This window comes from Amphiprion ocellaris, chromosome 3 (genome assembly GCF_022539595.1).
Source record: "Amphiprion ocellaris isolate individual 3 ecotype Okinawa chromosome 3, ASM2253959v1, whole genome shotgun sequence".
Classification (NCBI taxonomy): domain Eukaryota; kingdom Metazoa; phylum Chordata; class Actinopteri; family Pomacentridae; genus Amphiprion; species Amphiprion ocellaris.
Genome location: NC_072768.1, coordinates 11,285,849 through 11,296,383, shown reverse-complemented (window position 1 = coordinate 11,296,383; position 10,535 = coordinate 11,285,849). Strand labels below are relative to the sequence as shown.

At 36.6% G+C, this 10,535-nt stretch overlaps 1 protein-coding gene across 1 annotated transcript in view; it reads right to left on the bottom strand.

Annotated features, from left to right (window-relative positions):
- Positions 1 to 5,638: 5,638 nt before the first annotated feature.
- Positions 5,639 to 10,535, bottom strand: part of rasgrf1 (Ras protein specific guanine nucleotide releasing factor 1) — a 28,781-nt gene continuing 23,884 nt past the window's right edge. The window contains exons 22-27 of the mRNA XM_023290586.3: positions 10,443 to 10,527; positions 10,145 to 10,342; positions 9,966 to 10,045; positions 9,758 to 9,875; positions 9,598 to 9,666; positions 5,639 to 9,024 (exon numbers count right to left, since the gene is read on the bottom strand). Of these exons, the coding sequence (XP_023146354.2) occupies positions 8,932 to 9,024; positions 9,598 to 9,666; positions 9,758 to 9,875; positions 9,966 to 10,045; positions 10,145 to 10,342; positions 10,443 to 10,527 (643 nt within the window). The 3' untranslated portion in view covers positions 5,639 to 8,931. The remainder of the gene's footprint in view (positions 9,025 to 9,597; positions 9,667 to 9,757; positions 9,876 to 9,965; positions 10,046 to 10,144; positions 10,343 to 10,442; positions 10,528 to 10,535) is intronic.

The following is a 10,535-nucleotide window of genomic DNA, read 5'->3' as shown; positions in this document are numbered from 1 at the left end:
ACAGCTGCCAAAGATATGAGCTCCAATTCTGGATGTTTTAGGAAATGAAGTTCATCAAATGAACACTTGATTTTTGCTGATAACGCTCATTAAATTACTGAAGAAATCCAACATAAAAACCTGTAAACTCTCAGGCAGCTTTTGTTAAAGTTTGTCTATAATTCTATCATCATGTTCTGGAACCAGGACTCTGCAGAAGTTCCTTCAATCAGATACTTGTGTGTTTCTATTTAAGGCCTCAGGTTTGAACGTACAGCAGAGGATTAGAAAGGAGTGATTTTAATATTTAAATCAGTCCAGTAAATGTTTGGCGTGAAAATTATTAAAATTTTGATTTAGATAGATTTGTGTCAAATAATATTGTAGAGTCTCACTTAAATATATCCAAATGAGTTCAGTGTATTTACATTTTATAGAATATTTGATTTCTTAATCTCAATACTGTAGGGTCTGACCCTAAATATTATAATAATGATGTCAATTTAAATAATATTTTAGTGCAGAGTCATAAACTTTAATCAGCTAAACTTACATAATAAATATCACTGTACAATCTTAACCTGAACATTCATATTATTGAGGTAAATTTACATAAATCATGATATTCTAGAGTCTTAACTGGAATATTTCTAACATTAATCTTTTTGTATTGTGCTGATAAACAACAATAACCCGACTTTCAGATAATATTTGTTGTCTGTGATTGTGAGACTAAATTCCTCCACATTCTGGAACTGGACTGAATTTCCCAAAATGGAAACATGGACAGAATTTAACACTCATGTATCCATGGCAACGCTAAAGTTTCTGCTTCTTACCAAAGTTCACAACACAAGTAAAGATTTTAATGTAAAACTTCAGGGATGACTGCTAACCATAAGTATTCTGATCAATACTTCATGATCAATATCAGGACAGATGTTACAACTCCAGCTGTTGCATTAGACTGCAGTTATTCACAGAGAAATTAAAACATCACATTCCTCATAAAAACTAGATGGGACTTTTATTAAATAAAGTGTTGGTGAATAAACAGTGTAAAAAGTGCAAAGCAGCTCCATTAAATCAGGAGATGTGAGACTTCCACAGCATGGATCACCATCTGCTGTGTTGATTCATAGCTGAATGTCAGAATGAACTGAGCTAGAAAAGCTGCTTTGAGCTGCAACATTACGGTCTGACAATCCAACACCATCACAGTTTTCATCTGGTTGTTTTGCTCCAACATGCTGTGAAGTTCAGTTTTTACCTGAATCAATACAGAGATTCTATTTCCAACCAAGACTGGAATAAAAATTAGAATGTTATGAGGTTATTAATGCAACTAAATCCTTTCAGATGGAAGGATTTACTTCTAAGTTCTAATTCAAGTTTCAGTTGGAGCACATTGCATTCACAAAGAAAAACAGCGATACCTTCATAGCAACATTTAATAAACCTAAAGCTTCCCTGTTGGCTCATTGGTGGAGTTTGTTACTGAGCATCTGAACCTTAAATCCAGTGAGACGACCATCTTCAGTCGAGGCCAGTCAGAGAACTTCAAGACCTTCCATCAGCTGGACCAGATGTGGCATCATCTCCCTCTGAACATCTGGATGACAGGAGAAAAGACAGAAATCAAACACAGATCACAGAAATACAATTTATTCACTTTCATCATTTTATAAAAGTAGCATGAACTTTATTAAAACTTGACAACATCAGTAATGAAAGTAAATGTTTTTATCTCGTGTTGAAGCTAAATTTAAAGTCAATTTTAATGACAGTTTATCCTGAGAGGAGTGAGAATGGAGCTTTTCTTTCCTTTTTAGAATATTCCCTCAAAATATTCTGTTTATTATTGGCTTTAGAAGCATTTTTCTTTACTTATTTATTTTTAGATACCTCAGACTGATACACTTTGCTGGTTTGCAGATAATTTCATGTACAATGACAATAAAGATCTTCTATTATAACATATTTTGCTAAAACAAGAACTGCAAACCTTCTCAACCATCTCTCAGGCTGCAAAATTCCAACTGCGACCAAGAATTATCTGATGTAGTTATTATTATAATCTTTACTGAACCAGCCCTGGAATTAATAAAAATCTGTATATGGATATGATTTTCTCTGATGGGACCACTATGGAAGCCGTAGTAACAATTAACTATCCTTTGAAGGGAAAGATTAGGTCTTCTTCAGGTGGATAAAAAAAAATGCTCTCCCTTAAAAAAAAAAAAAAATGCATACAATAAAGTAAATCTCTTCTGCACTGCACACATACTACACTTTTGTATAACTCTGGATGTCAGAGTAAAGGCAGACAGATCCACCAATCAGCCACAACATTCTGACCACTGACAGCTGAAGAGAACAACATCCATCATCTTGTTCTAATGCAACGTTCTGCTGGGAAACCTTGACGTTCATGTGGATGTTTGACATGTACCACCACCTAAACACTGCAGGACAAACAACCCCCTAGTCTCCATGGCAACAGCAGTCCTTGATGCCAGCTGCCACCCTCAGCAGGACAAACTAAAACTACTCAGGAGTGGTCCGAGGAACACGACAGAGCTAAGCTGTTCACCTGGGTTCCACACTCCCCACATCCAGATCTGATGGAGCATCTGTGGGATGGTCCAGGATCAGCCTGGTCTAGGTAGGACCCACCCTGCAACCCACAGGATCCACAGAATCCACAGGACATCCCCAGAGGTTCTGATGAACCACTGGGTCAGAGGAGTTTTAGCAGCATAAAGGGACCAACACAGTATTAGTCAGGTGGTCAGAATGTTATACTGTTATATTGTCATGCTGATTATATGATCAGTAAATGTTACCATCAATTATAACGTCCACATTGATCAGGGAAAAAAAACAACTATCAGTTCATTCAGAAACTGTGGGGTTAAACCTAAAAACACAGACCTCAACAGGAGTTTGTTTCAAAGCAGAACACCAGCTGGTTTTCACTAAAGAAGCTTTCAGAGCAACAATTAAATGACAGTTTTGTTCTCATTAAGTTCAGAGTCAGCCAAAATAATGTACACACACATCAGGAAAAGAAAAACTTTTATAAATATTTCATTTGTATAAGTACTTCTACACATATAGATACCTCTTTCTAAGTTTGATCAAATCACGATAACTCTGTGTCCTGTTGTACGATGTTTTCCCAACAGATGGCGCTACCCTCATGAATGGAGCATCAACAAGTGACGTCTGCAACACAACAGAAATGTCTGGAAGCCAGTGGCCACCACTTTGAGCACCTCTTGTAATTGTAGAGGCCAAAGATAACTTTTATTAATCTCTTGATGTCTGAATAAATTTGGTATTGAAATATTTATGCAAGTTTTTCTTTTCCTGATGTGTGTAAACATTATTTTGGCTGACTCTGTATAATGGGTTTCTGACAGGTCACCAGGCAACATCTTTTTATAATAATGACAAACATACCTGCATTCTACAGGAGTGATTTTCCTCATGTGCAGGTAAAGATGTGTGAGGAGCTTAGAGATGACAGGAGCAGGAGTCATCCTCACTAATTCAGCTTCCACCTAGAAACAGAAAGACCACAAACAAACACACTGATATACTCTCAAACGTTTAACCTCACAGCCTCAAAATATCTGTTTAGGAAGTGTTGTGTTTCTAAATTCTGCTGAAAGCATTGACAGACATCCTCTTACAAGGTTGTGTAAAAAGCAGCCTGTCCTCTGAGCTACTGAGAAATTTTCCTGAACAAAGTTTCTACGTGTAAATCAGCTCAACAAAAACTAAAGCCTCAGTCAGAGATAACAGGTATCGTAAATTATAAAGAACTTTCTTGTTAACTCAGACTTTCTGCTTCAACCTTACATAAAAAGGGGAGTTTAACTCATCAGGTGACTGAAAATGAACGGCTTGTGCAGTTCTAGATCCAAAAGTAGGATGTTTCAACTCATGTTTTACTACAAATACATGCAGTAATAAATAAATACAATGGATGGTTGTTAGTTTATTCACGATTAATGTCATTTTATATACTGAATTGAACTTGAGCAGTGGAAGAGAAGGAATTTAATGAAATTATGGAGATTCAGAGAGATAATGTTGCGCAATGTTAAGTTAAGCGCGGTTTAATTCAAACCAGCTGAATGTTAAACTTCAGTGCAGCTGAACGGGTTTCAGTTAACCTTAAAGTAAAATAACTTTTTTAAAAGCTAAAATACACAGCAGAGAAATACGGGTTGAGAAGGTCATTCTAATAATGACGGCCAGCTGCAGCAGCAACTAACACAGGTGTTCAGCGGTAAGTTAGCCACCTGTGTTAATTAGCCCGCTAGCTAACTTAGCCGCTTAGCTAGCTAACGCGTCCGGACCAACTGCTCAAACACGACAAAACACAACTCTTCACAAGTCGCTGACTTAACGTACAACAAAACAACGCTACAGGTTAGAAGTATTTATCTTCTTACCGTGTTTTACTCCAAAAACAAGGTCAACAGCAGCCACAGATGCTACCAGACGTGCCGACCATAGATACACACAGACTAGATACGCTAGCGCGCTGTCTTCTATATTATCTATGGTCTGACCAATCACTGCTCTCTGACTCTCGGTCAGTCTGACCAATCACTGCTCTCTGGCTCCGCCCTCTGAGAATCTTGTTGTCGTTTGGCTCAACACTTGCTGATGACCACTTCCGGTCTCAGAAAATGAAAAAAACTGACCTTTTTTCGTTTCTGTCTCTTACTGATTTTATTTTTTTGTTATTCTAAATATAAAATGAAAATCAAAGCATTTTTAAAATTTCGTACATCCCTTTTTGATCATGAAAAGGAAAAATGCCTTGTATTTCAATTTTAATTTTTGTATTTTAAAACGAAGATCAAATAACCACTCGTTTTTTGTTTTTCAATACCCGTTTCAGAACGGAATATCCAATTGCCAGATAAATACACGGACCCAACTAAGATACCTGTCAACTATGTTGGCTCAGAGGAACAGAGAAAGAATGCATAAGAGAAGAATAAACAAGCCGGTTTCTTCATCAATGCTAACTCTTTTTTTTTTTTTTTACCTGTTCAAGCATGAAAAGATCCCCCTTATATCAAAATAGCCTCTAATTCAATTTTAGTTTAACTATGGTTGCATAATTAGTAATAAAATAAAGGCCCAAAACCATTTTTTTTAAAAATCCCAGGGCGAGTTAATCCAGCCATGGCTAAAGATTTATATCGTAAATTGACACCGAAACACAATAAATTACACTACAAACAAAGAAACAAACAACAAACCCTGACTGCAACTGCCATCTCTAGACCTGGAACAGATTTTCCTTATATCATTAAAATATAACATATTTTATAAGTTAAATATTAACAAAGACTGTGTTTGTTCCAAAATCGTGTATTATGTTTTATTACAAGTGCATGTTTAGTTTGTGCGTCAAGTCTGCAAAAATTCAGAATATGCTTGTATTTTTCACATAAAATCTGGATTTTCCACTTTTGTTTATTACGGTAGGCTGCTGTGCATCTTTGTTTGCAGGAACAGAGAGTTGCTTGTAATTTTAAAAACTTTGATATTTTATTTTATTTCATCATATTAGATGAGCATGATGTCAACTGATAGATGTTCTACAAAAACACTTGAGACAAAATGCCCCTGAGATAAAATGGATTTATTAGCAAGAGGTAACTGGGAAACATATTTTTGTTTATTTGTTGTTATTGTCATCTTCATGTCTTTTATTCTGTTTTCTTTTTTTTTCTTACAAAACTGGGAATATTTCTTAAGCTGTGGAAACATGAGGGTTGAAAGATAATTTTCATACCAATGGGTATTGCTAACAGCAAAATGTTTATTTGTTTATATACCTTATAAGAGTATGTGCATGTATAAGTGTATACAGTATAAGTATATAGTATTATTCTGTCTGTGAAGGTGTTGCATGCCTACCACATGAGCTTCAAAAGTGTACTGTACATACATAGTAAAAATACATACAAATATTCACAGAATAAGCACTACGTTACTATATTCCTGCTAACAGAAATGGTTATAGACAGGATTACAGTATAAATGCAAAACACTTTGAAGTTGTCTCCTACCTCTAAGTCATGGTTTCAAGACCACACTGTTGTAGCATTTCGTGTTAAGCTTGAGATACAACTTGTTTTTGAAAGGATTACACTGTTCCACATTGAGAAATATGCCAGGTTGCATGTACAAAATGTACAGCACATCTCAGTGAAGTGAATTAACAACAAAGTACAAAATACTTTCCCATGTTCATATAAAGAGCAGGTCACTCTCTCTTATACTACTACAAAAATAGTGTTTGAATGCTGCAGGCAGAGGTCATTCACATACATTTTATCATAGTTTTTAACAACAATGCATATAACAGAGTGATATACAGTCACGTTCCACAATCACTGGAACAGCAAAAAGGACAGATTGTCTTTTAATTACAGAAGAGCAACAACCTTTTACTCTACAGAAGTAGAACCCGAACCTGAAGGTACAACACTTACCACTGCGCGTGATCTTTTTTCATGAGTTTGAATTAACCAAAAGAAAGAAAGAAATTCAAGTCAAGGGAAAACTCTTTGTACTGTACTTGTGTACTTTGAGTGTAGCGACAAATTCAAATGACTAATCCTTAAATCACACCAGTCTAAAATGGTGTGATTTATGTTGTTACACTGTTTACAGCTGATTATATTAATTAAACTTAGGTGTCTAAATGTGAATTTAGAACCTTCATGCACCAACAGGCTTCTAACGAAGTGCATCACTATTTAACAAACAAAAACCCACTTAAAACTTTTAGTTTCAGGTTAATGAAGACATATTTGTTAGAGCAGAGGTTCCCAACCTCTGGGTTGTGGACCATCACCAGGCCTTAAAACATTTACTACTGGACAGAAAAAGAAAACCTCTGAAAAAAGCTGAATGATTCTGAAAATTCTAAAACTTTCCAGGCAATTTAGTTGGCACAGGCTGTCCAGCATTTTGCAGCACATCTGGTCTCATATCACATATGGTCTGTGTCACTGACTGTATATAAAAGATGGATGTAGCCACAGTGACATCATGCATTACTTTGTGGACTATTCTTTTGGGATTTGACGACTGCAGTTTTGGTATTTTGAAACTGGATGTGATGAGTGAAGGATGGATCTGAACACTAAGCACAGCCATACAGTAGTAAACAGGCACAACGTAGCCATATCCTAAAGCATGTCACACTTTATTACTATACCACTATACTATTACTAAATGAACATCATTCTGTATTGTAGGAGAACTGAAACTAGCCTTTGAGATCATAAACTCAGAAAAAAAAGATTCTCACTGAGGTAACAAATCAAGTGAGGAATCGAGCCATGTTCTCAAAAAATTTTATACAATCGAACTTCTTTATGCATTGCAGTCGCCCTCTTCTGGCTATTAATAGAGTGCAGATTTAAATCGTTTTTGCATTGGCTTCACTTTTCGAACCTGGAGGCTACATCCAGCTTTTATATAGTCTTTGGTCTGTTATTGTCAATGTGAATTATTCTTGAATGTTGTCTATGAACAAATTATCTCCAATTGACAGCCCTGAAAACTATAGTTTGATTTTTGGCCATGCAAATGGTATGACTCTAGAGATAGCAATGTTCGACCACCACTTTGTTCCAGACTGGAATATTTTAACAGCTTTGGTGTATTTTAACAAATTTGGTACAAATCTGTAGACTGAAGCCTACTAGCACTGGTGATTCTTTGACTTTTCCTCTTGCAGCATATGCAGGTTTACATTTGTGTTTTTTTTTTGCAAAATTTCTCAACAACCGTTGAATAGATTATCATAAAGTATGGTGCATGAATTCATGAGTCCTTCATGATGAACTGCAATGACTTTAGGGATCTCTTTTAACCTTGTGCCATCATCAGGTCAAAAGTTTAGTTAGGACATGACTAATACTTGCAAAACCAACACTATTCTCATCATCTATGAGTTTAGTGCAAATTGGTAAATGTGAGCATGTGAACAGGATAAACTGAGAGAGTAAGAGTGGTTCTCATTATACCTACTAAACATCAGCATGTCAAAATCATAAATTTGAACATGATACATCCCACATGGCTATACGCTCATATTTCACCAAATTAAAGGTTTTGAGCATTCATGCAATATTTTTTCTATTTATTTTATAACCACAACAAGACATTGAGCTGCACTTTCTGTCTGGTTTCATACCCAGTTAGTCCTGTTTGTCTGGTCCACAGTTACACTGTTAACATGAAAGCAGTGAAAGTGGTGCAAAAACAGTTGGGAACCCCTGTCTTTAGAGGAGTGAGCAGAAATGAAGAAACAAATCCCTTCTTGTTTTGGTTTGGGAAGCACAGAGACACTTATGCTTTGGATACCTTTCTGTCATTTCCACTGATCATTGTTCCCTCTCTTTAAATGCATTTCTGTTCTCTGTGCTCTTTTACCTGATTTTTATGCAGTTCATTTTTACAATGCTACATTGGTTGCAGAGAAACTCAGTCGTCAATAAAACTCAAGCCAAGAGAACAACGGCCAGCAGCACGAGTGCTCAGAAAGTGCAAATTCGACACAGTATGACATAATGCAAAATAATGTCATTGGTCACTAAGAGACACAGTTGCATGCGACTAAAGTGACCTCTATTATTATTATTCTTGAAATACCCCAAAGAAATGTAAAAAAAAAGAAAAAAAAAAGAAAAAATCCTTTAGGCAGGTGTCGTCATGGCAATGGCAACAAATGAAAAATATATACTGGAAAATATACACTAAAATGTTTTGTGTCATTAAACAAGCTTAAACGTCTACTGTACAGAAGAGCAAATATCTTAAACATGTACAATTATACAAATGTGTATGTTAACCGATGTGTAATATTAACAGAGAAAATAACGTGGACGACCACCTTCCCCATCAGTTGGACATTTTGGGCTCAATTCTGAGTGAGGCTTCGTACATGCTTTCTTCATCCAGAACAGAGCTCCTGTCCATGAGATACTGGGCTACCTGAAACATGAAAAAAGACAGACAAGTTCAAGGAATTTGTCTTTAATTGAAATTAATCTTTATACTTTGATCAATACAAAACAACGGTGGCAGCCAACTACTCCTCATGACTCATCATTACTGTAGTATGTCTGTTCTGTAGGTTAAGATTAGATCAACTATTTCATGGTTTTGAGTGAGTTTTCTTTGCTTTCTTCCCCCTGATTTCCCAATTGTCCAATAACCTATCTTGTTCGTCTTGCTATACCTTAAGTTAGCACAACACAAGTATGTGAGGTCAAAAGATGCCTAAAGTTACATTTATTCTTCAGATATTTTCTCCAATATTTGCCTTTTTATTACAAATCAATGTATAATTTAGGTCCTTCTGTTCTAAAATGCCTTAGAAAACAATTAAATAAAAAGCAATAAACGCTCTTGATCGAATTAGCAATAATAGTCATATTATTTTTGTGATCAGAGCAAATTTAAGTATTTGTGAAACACGAAAAATGTTTAATTTCTGTATTTATTTTAGATATAGCTTATTTTCAGGGGTCACATGGGAATTGTTGGTCTGCAGTCTTCATTTACCTTTGGTTGCAGGTCAATCTTATATGCTGTTTGTTGAAACTGCCTGATTTCTCTGATGATGTGAGAAATCTGAAAAAAAGGAAAAACTGATGTTAACTTCCTATATGTGAAATGCAATTTTGCACAAGTCTGGCATATAGCAGGTCACCCATCATCTCACCATCCTCATCTTTGAGAAGTTGACCAAGTTGTCTTCGGTGTAGTTTGGCGTTCCCTCCTCAATGAAAGCCAGGTCGGTGAGGTACATCCCCAGATAGGGCACACAAGGAGGATCACAGCTGGTGGGAAAAGGAACACTCGTCATCCACTCGTACTGCATGTTTGCTTTATTGATCCACTTCAAAACTATCTCCTTGAACTGAACTCACTTCTTCAAAGCCTCTCTCAGGTTTTTGAACCTGCCCTCTGACGAGACCAGCTTCTGCAGTTTGTCGATCAATGCTTTTGTCTGGGGGAAAAAAAAGGGTCGTCGAGAACACATTTAATAACAAGACTATGCACCTCAGGAGGGAACAGCAATGAAAACAATGTCGATGGAGACAGGCACCTGTTTGGAAACCTTCAGCCAGGTCTTCTTGAGGCGGAAAACGGAGCTGCGGTTCAGGGAGGAGGTGATCTCGAGCACAGCGTTGTAGTTGTGAAGACAGCGGCAGATGTCGGCCACAGCCACCCATTTCTCTATGACGGCTACCCGAGAGACCACGTCCTCACAGTGCAGGATCTCTGTGGCGATGAGGTTGCTTATCTTGCAGAAGAAAAGCGAAGCAAGTAGTTCAGGCTTAATATAATGTTTGAGAATCAACAAGAGGATGAGTTGTGCAAGTTGCTTGTTGACTGTAACATACATCATTGAAGTGCTTCGTTGTTCTCATGATGTACGGCGTCTTCTCATTTTTGTCGTTCTTCATCCAGCCTTGACCAAAGAACTCCCTGCAGTG